The sequence below is a fragment of the Rhinopithecus roxellana genome, chromosome 5, assembly GCF_007565055.1.
Source record: "Rhinopithecus roxellana isolate Shanxi Qingling chromosome 5, ASM756505v1, whole genome shotgun sequence".
In the NCBI taxonomy this organism is placed as follows: Eukaryota; Metazoa; Chordata; class Mammalia; order Primates; family Cercopithecidae; genus Rhinopithecus; species Rhinopithecus roxellana.
The window spans coordinates 7,290,467-7,307,168 of record NC_044553.1 but is presented as its reverse complement, the minus strand read 5'-3'; the positions used below and the strand labels follow the sequence as shown (position 1 = coordinate 7,307,168).

The window sequence follows — 16,702 nt, the reverse complement described above, 5'->3', positions numbered from 1 at the left end:
AAATGAACCTTGCTGTATTCTACCACATTAGACTCTTGCTCTTTGACTAGAGTTTTCATTATCTATTGTTCTTAGTGTCTTTGATTATAAGGAATCAAATTTACAAAGAGAAAAACTTACAGATCTAGTTAAAAGTTATATATACTTATGGTAAAATCTATAATGACTTATTTGAATGCTAGTATTTCTGAATGCATTTTTTCACAGTGAACGCAGTGTCTAGTGTGTTATTAATCATACACAATAACAGAGACTTTTTCTTATCACCCACCGACTCCTACCCCACAGGTATGAGGCAAAAGAATATTATGAGGCACTTCCAGAGCTGAAGCTGGTCATCGATCAAATTGACAATGGCTTTTTTTCTCCCAAGCAGCCTGACCTCTTCAAAGATATCATCAACATGCTATTTTATCATGATAGGTGAGTTCCCATAAGAAGATGGTGCTATTTGGATCATGAAAGGGGGACAAGAAAATCTTAAACCAACCAACTCTAAAACCAACAAGAAAATCTTAAACCAATCTTAAACCAACTTAAACCCACTCAGGTAGATTAGCATAGATTAGCATGATCTGCTCAGGTAATCTAGGCTTGGGAAAAAAGTTAGTATTCCCCACCAACGATGCCAGTAAAGTTTAAGAATAACACACACAAATCTGGTTCTGTTTTTCTCCTTCCACTGATATTCCCAACTTGCAAATGCATCCAAGTGATGACATTCTCACATGTGAGAAGAACCATAAGAAGATTGAGGGCTGGTTAAAATTCTTACAAACAGAAATATGAATTTGGTAAACAAGCCATGGCTGATATCAAGCAAAAGATGATTTTACATGGAATCTTAGCAAATACCTGTTAATGAAGCTTTTGAATTTTTTTTTCCCTTCCAATCACAATATAAAAGGTTTAAAGTCTTTGCAGACTATGAAGCCTATGTCAAGTGTCAAGATAAAGTGAGTCAGCTGTACATGGTGAGTAAATTGCCAAGATTTATAAAGAAAACCAATTTACTATGATCCATTAAAATGTGTGTTTTTAAATTAAATCTAAATAGCAGGTTCCCATTAAGCAAACAACAACAACAACAAGAAAATAAAATAAAACAACAACAACAACAACAACAGACCTTGACTTTTCCCGAGTTCAGGCCAAGGTTAAGATTTGACATTTCAGCAGCAGTTGTAATTTTTTTTTTTTTTTTTTTGAGACAGATCTCGCTCTGTCACTCAGACGGGAGTGCAGTGGCGTGATCTTGACTCACTGCAACCTTCACCTCTCAGCCTCCTAAGTAGCCGGGATTACAGGCACATGCCACCACACTCAGCTAATTTTTGTATTTTTAGTGGAGATGGGGTTTCACCATGTTGGCCGGGCTGGTCTAGAACTCCTGACCTCAGGTGATTCACCCGTCTCTGCCTCCCAAAGTGCTGGGATTACAGGCGTGAGCCACCATGCCCAGCCAGTTGTAAATTTTTTAATATCCAAGTTTTTTAAAAGTCACAAATAATTCAATATTTATTGAGCACCCACTCTGTAGCAGGCATGTCCTGGAAGCTAAGGAAATAAGTCCTCAGAGGGGCATTAGGCGTCTTTTTTATGCCAGGCACTGTGTTGGCGCTGAGAACATAGCATGAGCAAAGTCGAGGTCTCTCCCTCCCCCCCTCACTCAAGGAGCCTGTTTGAACATCGAGGTTCTTAACCAGAGGTACACATCAGAATCACCGAGGTAGCTTCATCATAGTACAGATGCCAGTCCCCCCACTGAGAGATTCTTTCCCAGTGGTGGGTGGGGTCACCATCCATATTTGAAAAACCTGCCATGATGATTCTAAGGCTAAACCATGGTTTATTAAGATAAGGACTGACCCCTATTCTTTGAAAGTTGTAAAATAAGTACCTCTTCTAGATTTCTCGTGGAGGGGGCTGCATCAATAAAATATAAATGAGTAGAAGGAGAAAGGGGTTCATATTTGAATTTTTAAAAAAGAAAGGAGAAGAATAAGGAAGACAATACTATACTGAGGAAAGTAAAAAGGGATGGGTACAGCCATGTGAATAAGCCTCCACATGCAAAGTTATATGCTTTATCAAACACCTCTCTAGCTGTGTTTTGTAAATATGTTAAAAGGCTGATCATCTCTGATAGGAGAGACTTTTAGTGAATTTCAGATACCCCAGAGGAATGGATACAGGAGGGCGCTAGCTCTGTGCCAAGACTCCAGGGTGGGTTTTACTAACATTTCTTTCTATTCCTTTCCCAAGGCAGATAACAGGGTAGTTCCTACAGTCATCCTAAATGTCCCATTGGGATTTTTTAAAGGATTGTTCAAGTCCTGTGTTGCTTTGCGGCCCTTATCTTCTAATAGAATAATGGCCAGTCCCCCAATGGCATATAGACCAGAATAAGTTCAAGTTAATGGCTACAAAAAAGCAGGGTAGTGCTAGAGCTAAACTCAGGGGTTCACTACCTGCCTCCTGTACATTGGAGAGAAAAGCCACATACAGACCCCAACAATGCAAAGACACAGGGAAGAGAATGGCCACCTCAAAATATAGCAATAAAACAGCGGAGGAAAGAAAAATGTGAACAAGGGCAAGGACAAATGTGAATGTCTCCTCTGTTAAAATTATGGCCCAAATCCAAAGGATGCTCATCTAGAAGCCCAGCGTTTGATTCAGTCTTTCTTGTTCATTAGTGCAAATTGCAGCTTTTTACTCTTAACAATTATTGTATTGTTGAGACTTAGTAAACATGACCCATATGGCTGGGAAGTCTATTCATTATCCATTTAAATAGTTAAAGAAAATGAAGAGAGAAAGCTTTTCTCCTCCTCTTATTATAGGAAGTTTCCAAACTCTGAATAAACAAATCTCAGATGCTGTTTTGCTGTACCTTAAGGAATGATGGTAGTTTTAGTATTTCTCATAAGTATCTATAATGCATTGATAACAATTTTGAATAATGTTCTGTTCACTTCCAATACACTTTTAGAGTTCTGTACAAAATTAAGAGGCTATAAAATAAATTCGTTCTTATAATATTCTCTTATATAAAATTTATGAGATGTTGATATATTTTTATAAGGATAAAGCCTCAATTGACCCTGTTTTGAAGCCCCAGTGGAGTGTTTGGGACTCATTGTAAGCCTACTAGGGTGCATACCTTCCGAAAGAACAAGAAAAGCTAAGTAGGTCAATAAAGCCTCTCATTGAATTGTTTGCCTGCATTGTAGCTAACATTTTAGAGTAGTGTTTTTCAAACTCTATGAGCCACAGGGTAAGTCTCTTAACATGGCATTTAGCAAACAATGAATTCCTTCCCTATAGTTTAAAAGGAAGTATCTTCATTCGTAAGAAAGCATGGGAAATACTGCTTACATGCCAAAACGCTGTAACCATAGCAGAAATTGCCAACTAGGTAATGTACATCCACGGTTTCTCTTAGAGTGAAAAATACTTTTTTTTTCTTTCCTAAGAGAAAAATATTCTAAATATGAGAAAAGTGCATTCTATTCTACCTCTCAACAAACAAGAATATTTGTAATTTACTATAATTTATTCCTGTCATGTTTCCTCATGACATGTGTTTAGATGTGCTTGGCTGATGTTTGTTATAAAGCTCGCTTGGCACTGGGACTCTGAGCTGTACATGCATATGTTGTTTACAGAATCCAAAGGCCTGGAACACGATGGTACTCAAAAATATAGCTGCCTCTGGGAAATTCTCCAGTGATCGAACAATTAAAGAATATGCCCAGAACATCTGGAACGTGGAACCTTCAGATCTAAAGATTTCTCTATCCAATGAATCTAACAAAGTCAATGGAAATTGAATTCTAAAATGTCTCTAGAAAACATAGCTTCTTACTGAACTTGAACATTTTTACAACATTCACTGGTTTTTGTTTTGTTAGCTAATAATCTATAACAGCTGAGTATCTCTGGGAATGGGGAGGGAAATTATATGTAATAGAGCTTAAAAATAAAGTGTCAATTTCCAAGGGCTACGTGAGTGCCAAAACTTATTTTATAGCAAATCTAGTGATGCTTTGCTACTGCTAGGATTTACCCCAAAACTAGCCACAAAATTATAAAACTCCTTAGAACTTTCAAATGCCATTTAAACGAACTAAACTAAAATACAAAAAAGGTAACTACATAGAAACAACTTGCTTACACTGCTATCTGAGTCCAAACCAAAGATCAATGTCTTAGTCCCTGTGGGCTGCTAAAACAAAATGGCATAAATGGGGTAGCTTATAAACAACAGAAATTTATTTCTCACAGTTCTGGGGGCTGGAAAATCCAAGAGCAAGGCACTGGCCAATTCAGTGTCTGATGAGGGCTACTTTGTGGTTCACAGATGAAGCCTTCTCACTGTATCTTCAAACAGTAGGAGGAGTGAAGAGCTCTTTTGGTCATAATTTATAAGGGCACTAATCTCATTCATGAGAGCTCAGCCCCACCTCCTATTAACCATCACATTGGTGATTAGGTTTTAACATAATTTGGGGGGCAAGCCCAGACATTTGGACCATAGCAACTACCTTATTCACAAATATCCATAGGATGTTTGATAACTACATATTTTTAGATAGGATCTAGATTTTACCAAATTTTGGTTCTCCACAGTGAGATTTCAGCATGTTTTACAAAGTAGATTATGATAAACTAAACAAGAACATTCCATACTGCCTAACATTCGTGATTTCTGTTGTTAAAATGGCAAGTGATTTGTAGAGAAGTCAATGGCTTCAGCTCATCCGACCAGCCCAGTACAATTTTACTTAAAACAATACACATCACGGGTGGTGTTTGGACCCAGTCTTCATTGAAGATTTCCACTCCTCCCAGACTCATGACCACTGCTTGCTCAGGAAATCTCTGTAGAAAAAGGACCCAGATCAGCTCACATACTTTCCCTACCTAAATAAGCAAAATATTACACATTTTCGTGTTGTGGCCTAAGTAAGCCAGAGCAGCCCTAATGGCCTTGAAGGGCAACATACTCACATTTAGCAAAGCAACTCTTACCTCACGGTTACTAACAGTGTGGGGCTTTTACAAAGCAGGTTGTGTTGGAAGCCAGGAGGAAAGATAACCATCTTGACCCTCTCTTTGTTCCTGTATGCATTGTGTGCAATTTCATAGAGCTGCCAGGGACAGAAAGACAGAGACTCAAAGGCTTGCCATTCAAAGCTGTAGATTTTCTAGTCCAATTTTCCTAAAAGTCTACAGAAACAGCCAACTTGGGGAGTTTGTTCCATTAAGTCAGAGACGCAAGAACTCTCCGTATCCCCAATTGGCTGTCTCTACAGCTAAAGATCTGAACGCTGTTCAGCTAATATAGAATACTGATAAAACCTCATCCTTCCCTGCTTGAACCCCACTGCAAAATGACAAGGAATTCCTATGGACCCACTCTAGTAGAAGTTTGTTTAAAAGGAAAAAGTCTGCATCTTCCATTTTAGAGCCATTGCAATAGAGACAACACGGAGGTTCACATAGCAGCCTGGGATACCCTACACCTGCCACACAACCCAGATGAGGAGCCAGGCTCTGCCACAAACACTCCTTTGAGCTAAGGAGCCAAGGACAGTTATGCCCATTGGATAAACCTATAGAGGCTATTTAGCGGGGTAGAGAAACTCCTATAACGTCAGAGACCCTCCTTTCAGCTCTAATCAAATTTTGGCTGAATGAAAAAAATGGCGAAATAAGTATAGTATATTTCAGTCAGCATTGAGCTCTTAGTTTACCTTTTTCCCATATTCCAAAGGCACTGTCCTGTCATCCTCTCCATGTAAGATGAGAAGAGGAGAAGAAAGGAATTTAACACTAGGGACAAGTAGAAGGAAAGCATTCAGTTAAAGAATTATACATCAAGATTTCTCCTCTTCTAAGTTAAAGCTTTAGCAAAACACAAGGTCTGTCTAAATTACAAGAAATTTCTTTCCTTCCTTCCAAAGAATAACAATATCATACATTTAAAATTTCACATAGTAGCTTTTTTCTCCATGCAAGTTTCCCTCTCTCCCATTTACTCATGCAATTTAATTGGCTGTTTAATTAATTTACTTCTGCGTGATTTTTAGAAATACTAAAAAAAAAAAAAAAAAAAAACACTGAAAGACTGATTTTGTACAGTGTTAGAAGAACCTTATATTCTTCTTTACTCCACCTTATTTTGTAACATCTGAAATATTTTATTAAAAGACTAAAAAAATGAAACTCAAAACCTCAATAAAACAAAAATTATGACAGAATCAGAGACCTCTTTGTAGCAACTTGTTTACTTTTCTCCATAAATGTAGAGGATGGACACGCAGTTAACAGGTCTGATTAGCTTCCTGGTCAACCCCCTAGTTTGCTAATTCAAAAGGGCAATGGCATGAAGAATGTCTTGTCTCCCGCTCCAGTTACCTTCTCAAACAATGTTTTCCTGTCCCCCCAAAATCCTGAAACCCATCCATCTCTGCCACAGTGACTCACTGACACCCCTGAGAATATTGGATTTTCTCAAGTGTGTTGACATAGAAAAAAGTATTGACAACAACTCTCTATTTGGAACCTTTCTTAAATTCTCTAACTGTAACAGGCTAACTTGATAAATTCTAGTCATTGGATTTGCTGTCACGTTAGTAAGGTAGATGGTAGATGAGTTTTCGTTATATGGGGAAAAGGGCCTAGAAGTCAGAGATGCCTCAAGAAATGTTAGGCTAGATCCTAGAGGACCTTTAAAAGGTTTTGTTTTGTTTTGTTTTCTTTCGTTTTGTTTTGTTTTGGGGGGGAGTTGTATGTTGGTTTGTTTACAGGATGTCACTCTGTCACATGGTCTGGAGTGCAGTGGCACAATCACAGCTGACTGCAACCTCAACCTCCCAGGTTCAAGTGATCCTCCTGCTTCAGCCCCACATGTAGTTGGGACAACAGGCACATGTCCCCACGCCTGGCTAATTTTTAAATTTTTTGGTAGAGATGGTGTCTCCCTATGTTGCCCAGGCTGGTTTCAAACTTCTGGGCTCAAGCTATCCTCTCACCTCAGCCTCCCAGAGTGCTGGAATTATAGGCATACGCTAACACTCTCAGCCCTTTAAAAGGTCTTGATAGGCCATAGATATACAACTTCTTGTATGAATTCAGAGATAGTGCTGAATTGGTGAAATCATTGAACTAGACATGAGGAAAATAGCAAATACTAAAAATTCATAGATACTTTACCCAAATCTTAGTGCCCATCTAAGAAGCACAGAACAATATTCTAAGAATAAGAATGGTATTCAGGATGTCTCATGTCACCATCCAGTAAGTCACGTGATAGCTTCCCCTAGAATCCTTTAGATACAGTAATAATGCACATCTTTTCATCATTAACTTACTTTTCATCATTAGGAAAGACTATTTTGTCTTTTCTCAGGGCATCCATAAATGTACGTAAAAATCCTGGAACGTTCCGGTAAATCTATTTTTAAAAAAGAAAAAAATTAATATTTGCCCCATAGCTATGCCATTTGTTATATAGTCTTTCTCTATGAACCAGGGTAACACAGAGAGTAGTGACTCTCTAAATATGATAAACTTAACAAAAAACTTCTACGATTCAAAAAGTAATGCACGTCGGGAATTTGGAAAAAAAGAAAGGAATGTAGAAGAAACACATGATCCTGCCATCAGAGATCATCACTGTCAACATTTTGTTTTCACTTCCTACAAATGGCACCACTAACTTTTACTTTTCTATATAGAAGCAGTGGTATGCAAAACCCAAAAATTGCTTCTACTGTGAATGTAACTGGTTTAGTTGGTGGACAGAATATTCTGATTAGTCAAAAATTCTGATGAAAATACACAATACATAGAAAATTGACTTGAGAGAATTTGAACATTATAAACTTTTGAATATGATTTAATTTGCCAATGCCTTAAAAGACATTCTAGGTTTTAACAATGACTGCAGGACTCCAGATATAACAACGTTCATTCTAGACATACTAAATTTGTTGTTTAATAGCAAAATCCACGAAATAGAATGCTAGCTAAAACCACTTTTACAATGTTTTGACTCACATAGTCAACATGTAAGTTAGTTTATATGCCCCAGAAACATCCATTTCATCTGGAAATAAGGAGTAAAGGATAGAAACCCTGAGCAATATTGCACCTTTCTCACAAACTTTGAATCCTGCCTTCAAAACTGTATCCCAAACCCATTCATTTCTCCCCATCCCCACTATCATTTAGCCTAAGCCACCCTTCATCTCTTGCTTATACTAAGCTGCAATCCCAAGTGGCTTCCCACTTCTGCCCTCACCCTACCATAATCCAGTTCCCACAGGAAAACCAGAATGACTATTTCAACGTGCAAATCAGATCATAGTCCTCTTTTGCTTAACACCCTCCAAAGGCAATTGGATTAAACCTGAACATGTCACCTTGGCCTCCAAGGCCTTGCAGAATCCATCAGCTGCCTGCCTCCCTCTCTGGCCTCATCTCCTATCACCAAGGCCCTTCCTGTCCACCTCCTGGCTTCTGCTTCTGGAAAATGTCAGGCCTGATCCCACCTCAAGGCCTTGTCTTTACTTCCACCCAGTCATTCTCCATCACATTATTTTGGTGCTGTCAGAGCACTTCTCACTATTGGGTTTTTTTAAATGTATTTATCTTCTATCTGTTTCTCCACCAACAATATGAACTTCATAGGCAAATGGACCACAACTCTCTTATTCCCTGTGGTATCCTCAGAAACTAGAAAAGTTCCTGGTACATAATAGATACTTGATAAATATTTGCTAAAAACAAAATGAGTCTATTATGCAAATATCCCTGGTGTACACTTTGTTATTATCTGTCATTTTCATCTTAGAATGATTGAATTTCAGGTATTATTTATTTTATTTATTTGTTTGTTTATTTTGAGACAGGGTCTACTCTGTTGCCTAGACTGGAGTGGGTGCAGTGGCACGATCATGGCTCACTGCAGCCCTTGAACTCCTAGGTTCAAGCAATCCTCCCACCTCAGCCTCCATAGTAGCTGGGACTACAGGGATGTGCCACCACACCTGACTAATTTTTTGTAGAGAAGGGGTTTCGCCATGTTGCCTAGACTGATCTCGAACTCCTGGGCTCAAAGCCCTCTTCTGGTCTTGACCATCCAAAGTGCTGGGATTACAGACATGAGCCATCATGCCTGGCCCAGATTTTAAATCTTTTTTTTTTTTTTTTTTTTTTAGACAGAGTCTCACTCTGTCGCCAAGGCTGGAGTGCAGTGGCACAGTCTCGGCTCCCTGCAACCTCTGCCTCCTGGGTTCAAGCAATTCTCCTGCTTCAGCCACCCAAGTAGCTGAGACTACAGGCATGCACCACCATGCCCAGGTAATTTTTATATTTTTAGTAGAGACAGTGTTTCACCATGTTGGCTAGGCTGGTCTCAAACTCCTGACCTCAAATGATCTGCCTGCCTCAGCCTCCCAAAGTGCTGGGATTACATTTGCAGTAAATTTGCAAAGAGGAAAAATAAGCAAAGTATTATACATTTTCATGTTGTGCCTGAGAGAGGAAGGGTAGAGTGGGTAATAAATGGGACATGGCCAAGGGAAGGAAATACACACAGAATAGGGAGATTGAACCCAATAAATACAAACTTCTGCTTCATAATTTTTTAAAAAGAAAAGGAAATTAAAACTTGCCCCATGGCTATAATGTCATTTGTTAATAGTCTCCTACTATGAACTGTAATAATTGAATAGAGACTTTCTAAACAGAATAAACTTAAATATAATTTTTCTGATTTTAGGAAGTAATTCATGTCATTTTAGGGAATGTGGTAAGGAAATGGGTATAAAATAGGTGAGCCGGTACCACTGAATACAAATTTCTGCTTCATAGTCTTGGCTTAGGCCTGCTATTCCCCAGAAATCTCCTTGGTGTTTTGTTTTGTTTTGTTTTGTTCTTTGAGATGGAGTTTCGCTCTTGTTGCCCAGGCCGGAGTGCAATGGTGTGATCTCGGCTCACCACAACCTTCGCCTCCTGGGTTCAAGCGATTCTCCTGCCTTAGTCTCCCAAGTAGCTGGGATTACAGGCACCTGCCACCACGCCCAGCCAATTTTTGTATTTTTAGTACAGACAGGGTCTCGCCATGTTGGCCAGGCTGGTCTTGAACTCCTGACCTCAGGTGATCCATCCGCCTCGGCCTCCCAAAGTGCTGGGATTACAGGCATGAGCCACCGCGCCCGGCCAGAATCTCCTTGGTTCTGTGGGATTTGTCTGGCCTGAACTTTCTGGCCTGGTCTCACAGCAACTGAACTGCATTCAGGTGTGCTCTGGACTGGCTGACACTGCCTTTCCTTCTCTTTCTTCTCCCTCCTCTTCCATGCTAAGGGCAAGATTTCTTGTTTTGTTTTCTCTTTTGTCTTCTGGTACTCTCACCCCTGGAACTAAGAATCCCCTGAGGATAATTCAATAAGAGAAGTCCTTCAGCAATTCATTTTAAATTCTGAAAGAGTAGGAAGAAAGCAAACCCAGGTCAATCTACTCTCATTATTCCTCATTTCCTCCCACCCTGGAGTGCCCTTTGAGACTCACAGGTCATACCTTCCCCTCCAGCCCAGACCATGGCAATGGGCTCTCCTAATTGGTCTTCCTACCTTCCTCTCTCTTCTGTGATACCACCAGATAAACATCCTTAAAATACCAGTTATATTAAATCTTCTGTTACAAAGTTTTGGGCATGTCACACTATCTACTGAAAACAACTCCCAGCTAACCTGCAAGCCCATCCACATCTGGCCACAGTCTTTCATTCCAAACCCTGCTCACTTCCAGTCTATCCGCCTGTAATTAGAAGATGTAGGTTTGAGTCTCATTTCTTCTTCTTCTTCTTTTTTTTTTTTTTTTTTTTTGAGACGGAGTCTGGCTCTGTCGCCCAGGCTGGAGTGCGGTGGCCGGATCTCAGCTCACTGCAAGCTCCGCCTCCCAGGTTCACGCCATTCTCCTGCCTCCGCCTCCCAAGTAGCTGGGACTACAGGCGCCCGCCTCGTCGCCCGGCTAGGTTTTTGTATTCTTTAGTAGAGACGGGGTTTCACCATATTAGCCAGGATGGTCTCGATCTCCTGACCTCGTGATCCGCCCGTCTCGGCCTCCCAAAGTGCTGGGATTACAGGCTTGAGCCACCGCGCCCGGCCTCTTCTTCTTATAAGACATGACAATTAGGCAAGCCTCTAAGTCTCCATTTCTCTCATCTCTAAGTGGAAGCAGTGATGACAAACTCACAGAGCTGCCGTGAGGATTTAAAAGAATAACGAGTGTGAAAGCCTTGTGTGGAAGCCCTCTATTAACTCTCAGGCCGTTTATGACATAGAACTGCCCCATTCCTGCCAGGGGCCTGTGTTCACATGCACCTGTTCCTTGCGCTGTTTCCCAACTGCTTTCCCTCACCTTCAAGAAAGAAGCTTAGGTCCAATACGCTGTGAAGTCTTCACTGGCCACACCTGTGAGCAAAGCCTCTCTCTTCTGTAATTCTCCCTATCTTGAATTCTCCCTGCCTTTTCCTGCCATGCATAACACCTTAGCCTAATTTGTAACAGAAAGGGGACGGAAAGGAACAAGTATTTGTCTAATGCTTACTAGCAGCTGGGTACTTCACATACATTATCTTCCTTAATTCAATATTCACAACGACCCTGTGCAGTAGGCGTCATCAACCCCTTAGTAAAAAAATGGGAAAACTTAGAGAGGGAGAAACACCTCACCAAGGTTATAAAAGGTATGTGGCCAAGGACAGATTTGAACCCAAGTCTGAGTGACTCCACAGCCCATACTCTTTTTCCACAACATCATGCTGCCTTTCGATTCTGAGTAACAAAACTGATTCCAAAGAGACCCATAGAAATCCCTGCTGTTACTTTATACCTCCTATTTGTGTCCTGTCTCCCCAACTAAACAGAAAGCCTCTTGAGGTTGAGAACACATGCCTTTTACTACATCTGTATGTCTCACTCCATTTACACCTTCTTATTCACTAATGATCAGTTACAGCATTCTACTGAGCATAAAAAAAATAAAAAATAAAAAAAAGATGACATCCACTGAGGGCTCACTCTCTGCCAGGCACAACTGTAGATGTGTTTCATATATTAATTCATTTAATTATCACAGCAATCTTGAATAGACTATAATTACCCCATTTTACAGATGAGGAAGTCAAAGCATTAAAGGTAAGTTTACACAGCTATTAAACGACAATCCTGGAAATCAAACCTGGCAAGTCTGACACTAGAGCCATCATTCTTTAAGACTGTGAAATACACAGGACTGTTATACTTCTAGACCTTAGAGTACCTATTAAACTTCTAGACCTTAGAGTACCTATTAAACTAAAGTTTATGACATTTTTAATTAAATCTCAAACTTGAAAGAATGGGGAAATTTACCTCTTCTAGTAATAGAAGAATTGTTACAGACTAAACCTTTCACAAAAGACAACTAGAAAAATTGGACAAAATATTTTTTTAAAACTCTTCTTGAAGGTGTCAGAGAGCTACCAAGGCAGTGAGATCTGGAGCCATTTAGATCCTGGAGAGAAGGGGTGATCAGAGAGGTGAGCCTGACACCATATTTCTCTTTGAGACAGAGCTGCCAAGTCAAAGGAAAGCAAGAAACTAGAGGCAAAAGAACACAGAACAGATGACACAAAAAAGAACGTAATAAGAAAGTATATTTGAACCTCAATATATAATGATTACATAAAATATAAATAGACTAAATACTACAATTAATAAAGTTTATTATGTCAGAAATCAGAACCCTACTATATGGCACTTACAAGAGATATATATTAAATGCAAGAATTTAGAAAAGTTGAGATCAAGTAATAGAAAAACATATATCATGCAAACACTAATCAAAACAAAGATATACAAATATATCTCGACAAAGTCGACTTTAAGTCAAGAAGCAATATTGATCACAAAAAAGGGGAACATTTTATGATGAAAATGAGAATCCACCTGGAAGATATGAAAACTAAATTATAGGTTGGGCATGGTGGCTATTGCCTATAATCCCAGCACTTTGGGAGGCTGAGGCAGGTGTATCACCTGAGTCAAGAGTTTAAGACTAGCCTGACCAACATTGTGAAATCCTGTCTCTACTAAAAATACAAAAAATTAACCAGGTGTGGTGGCACATGCCTGTAATCTCAGCTACTTGGGAGGCTGGGGCAGGAGAGTAGCTTGAACTCAGAAGGCAGAGGTTGCTGTGAGCTGAGATCACGTCCCTGTACTCCAGTCTGGGCGACAAGAGTGAAACTCCATTTCAAAAAAAAAAAAAAAAAAAAAAAACACTCAACTAAGTCATAATATTATTAGGCATATGTACCTAACAACATAACCTCAAAAAAACTAAAACAAAAATTGACAGTACTAAAATAGGAATAAACAATTCCACAATCAAGATGAGGTATTTTAATAATCCTCTTTGAGTAACTGAAAAAACAAGCAGTCCAAAAAATCAGTAATAATAGACCAAATTTGAACATGACTAATAATCCCGATTTAATCGACATACATAGAATACTGCATGAAAAACAGCAGAACACATTCTTTTCAAGCATATGGAAAATTTGCCAAAATTGACCATACGTTAGTACATAAAGCGAGTCTCAACAAATTTCAAAAGACTAAAATCATACACAGAATATTCTTGGATCTTGAGATAATTAAGGTAAAAATCACTAAAAAACATAATCAAATGCCCAAATGCATGGAAGTTATAAATCATACTTCTAAATAATCCATATAGTCAAGGAGGAAATCACAATAATATTATAAAGTATTTGGAACTAAATGATAATTAGAACACACTTCAAAATTTGGATGCAGCTGAAGTGTGGTTTAGGTGAAGTATGCCTTAGTGCATAAATTAGAAAAAAATAGTAAATATAAATTATTAGATGGTATTAAGTACTATCTGAAGAAATTTTTAAATAATAACATTAAATCCAAAGAACATATGAGAAAGGGAATAATACAGGTAAAACCAGAAATTAAAAATATAGAAACCACATAACACAGAAGATGAACAAAGTCAAAGTTGGCTCTTTGAAAAGACTGACAAAATTAATAAACTTCTGCTGTGAGTGTTGGCTGCTTCTCCTTATTCTTAGATAACAGAAGCCATCACTCCTAAAAGGTTACGCCATCCTCCCGCCCCTCCTCCACTGCGTACCCTAGGGGAAGGCAGAAACAACAGGCCCTTTACCGCAAAGCTTAACACCCCGCCTGAATCAGGCCAAAGCTAGACTTTGCTTGAGGTCACATCCTTGTTCTGCTCTTCCCCCTTTCCAGTGCTACTACCCTCATTCCCTTTGGGATTTTTTTCCTGAAGAACATTTCCTCAATAAATCAAACACACCAAATCTCTGTCTCAGGCTTTGCTTCTAGGAGAATACGACCTAAAACTGAAACTAAACAAAACCTAAATGAGAAATAAATGTAAAATTAAATAAATACATAATAAATAAAATACAATACTCATGAATTTGAAGACTCAATATTAGAAAGATACTAAGTCCACCAAATTGATCTCAAGTCCCCCAAATAGATCCAATGCAATCCCAAAGTCCCAGCAAGTTTTCTGTAGAACATAAGTGTATTTCAAAATGTATACAGAAATGGAAAGGGTTAAGAATAGCCAAGACAAGCCGGGCGCGTTGGCTCAAGCCTGTAATCCCAGCACTTTGGGAGGCCGAGACGGGCGGATCACAAGGTCAGGAGATCGAGACCATCCTGGCTAACACGGTGAAACCCGGTCTCTACTAAAAAATACAAAAAACTAGCCGGGCGAGGTGGCGGGCCCCTGTAGTCCCAGCTACTCGGGAGGCTGAGGCAGGAGAATGGAGTAAACCCGGGAGGCGGAGCTTGCAGTGAGCTGAGATCAGGCCACTGCACTCCAGCCTGTGAGGCAGAGAGAGACTCCGTCTCAAAAAAAAAAAAAAAAAAAAAAAAAAAAAAAGGATAGCCAAGACAATCTTGAATAAGAAGACCAAGCTGAGGAACTTATACAACCAGATATCAAGACATATTATAAAGCTATAGTAATTAAAAGACTATAGTAGATTAAGATTGACAGACAATGGAGAGAAATAAGAACCTACCACCAGACCTCTCTCTCTCTGCATATAGACACTGATATATGCAAACATTAGCATTGCATAGTGGTGGGGAAGGTTCATTTAATAAATGGCTCTAGACCAATTAGACGTTCATGTGGACCCCTGCCTCCATACAAAGATCTAAACCTGTGGATTATAGCTTTACAGGTAAAAGATAAAATAGAGTTTCCAGAAGACAACATAGAAGAGTATCTTGATAATCTTTGAGTAAGCAGAGTTTTATTATAAATGACACAAAAGTTACCATAAAGAAAAATATTGGTAAATTGGTCCACATTAAACTTAGAAATATCTCTTTATCGGCCGGGCGCGGTGGCTCACGCCTGTAATCCCAGCACTTTGGGAGGCCGAGGCGGGCGGACCACGAGGTCAGGAGATTGAGACCATCCGGCTAACACGATGAAACCCCGTCTCTACTAAAAATACAGAGAAATTAGCCGGGCTTGTTGGCGGGCACCTGTAATCCCAGCTACTCGGGAGGCCGAGGCAGGAGAATGGCGTGAACTCGGGAGGCGGAGCTTGCAGTGAGCCGAGATGGCACCACTGCACTCCAGCCTGGGCAACAGAGCGAGACTCCGCCTCAAAAAAAAAAAAAAAAGAAACATCTCTTTATCATGACATATCATTAAGAAAGTGAAAAGACAGCCGGGCGCGGTGGCTCAAGCCTGTAATCCCAGCACTTTGGGAGGCCGAGACGGGCGGATCACGAGGTCAGGAGATCGAGACCATCCTGGCTAACACGGTGAAACCCCGTCTCCACTAAAAATACAAAAAAACTAGCCGGGCGAGGTGGCGGCGCCTGTAGTCCCAGCTACTCGGGAGGCTGAGGCAGGAGAATGGCGTAAACCCGGGAGGCGGAGCTTGCAGTGAGCTGAGATCCGGCCACTGCACTCCAGCCTGGGCCACAGAGCGAGACTCCGTCTCAAAAAAAAAAAAAAAAAAAAAAAAAAAAAAAAAAGAAAGTGAAAAGACAAAACAAAATAATAGAATATATTTACAATACAATTTTCTAATGACTCATATCTAGCATCTACGAAGAAATTCAACAAATAAAAAGAAATACAATCCACCTGAAAAATGGGCAAAAGACATGAACAAGTACCTCACAAGAGATGATATCCAAAAGGCGAATAAACATATTAAAAGTTGCCCAACCTCACTGGTTATTAGGGAAATGCAAATTAAAGCCATATTGATATATCAATATGAGGGCAAGGATTTGAAGCAACTGGAGCTCTCATATGGGATTAGTGAGAGAGTAAAGTGGTAAAGTCATTTAGGAAAACTTGCACTATAATTATTAAAGCTGGCCATGTGGATATCTTATTACCCCACAATTCCACTCCTAGGGTATACCCCGGTGAAATTCTTGTACATGTTTACAGAATACAGGTTCAAGAACATTCATAACAACTATATTGTTAATTTCCCCAAACTGAAAGTAATACAATTATAATAAACAACACAATAGATCAATAAATTTTGGTATATACAAACAATGGAATAGTATATAGCAATGAAAATAACCAA

The 16,702-nt window shown here is 39.5% G+C and overlaps 2 protein-coding genes across 4 annotated transcripts in view; one reads left to right on the top strand and one right to left on the bottom strand.

The window, feature by feature from the left end:
- Nucleotides 1-4,010, top strand: part of PYGL (glycogen phosphorylase L) — a 42,779-nt gene extending 38,769 nt beyond the window's left edge. Inside the window, exons 18-20 of the mRNA XM_010389464.2 lie at nucleotides 289-423; nucleotides 908-974; nucleotides 3,672-4,010. Coding sequence (XP_010387766.1) covers nucleotides 289-423; nucleotides 908-974; nucleotides 3,672-3,836 — 367 coding nt within the window. The 3' untranslated portion in view covers nucleotides 3,837-4,010. The remainder of the gene's footprint in view (nucleotides 1-288; nucleotides 424-907; nucleotides 975-3,671) is intronic.
- Nucleotides 4,011-4,256: 246 nt separating this feature from the next.
- ABHD12B (abhydrolase domain containing 12B) overlaps nucleotides 4,257-16,702 on the bottom strand; it is a 34,803-nt gene continuing 22,357 nt past the window's right edge. For all 3 annotated transcript variants that reach the window (XM_010389465.2, XM_010389466.2, XM_010389467.2), the window contains 4 exons: nucleotides 7,383-7,465; nucleotides 5,763-5,841; nucleotides 5,038-5,156; nucleotides 4,257-4,887 (listed from right to left, as the gene is read on the bottom strand). In XM_010389465.2, coding sequence (XP_010387767.1) covers nucleotides 4,860-4,887; nucleotides 5,038-5,156; nucleotides 5,763-5,841; nucleotides 7,383-7,465 — 309 coding nt within the window. In that variant the 3' untranslated portion in view covers nucleotides 4,257-4,859. The remainder of the gene's footprint in view (nucleotides 4,888-5,037; nucleotides 5,157-5,762; nucleotides 5,842-7,382; nucleotides 7,466-16,702) is intronic.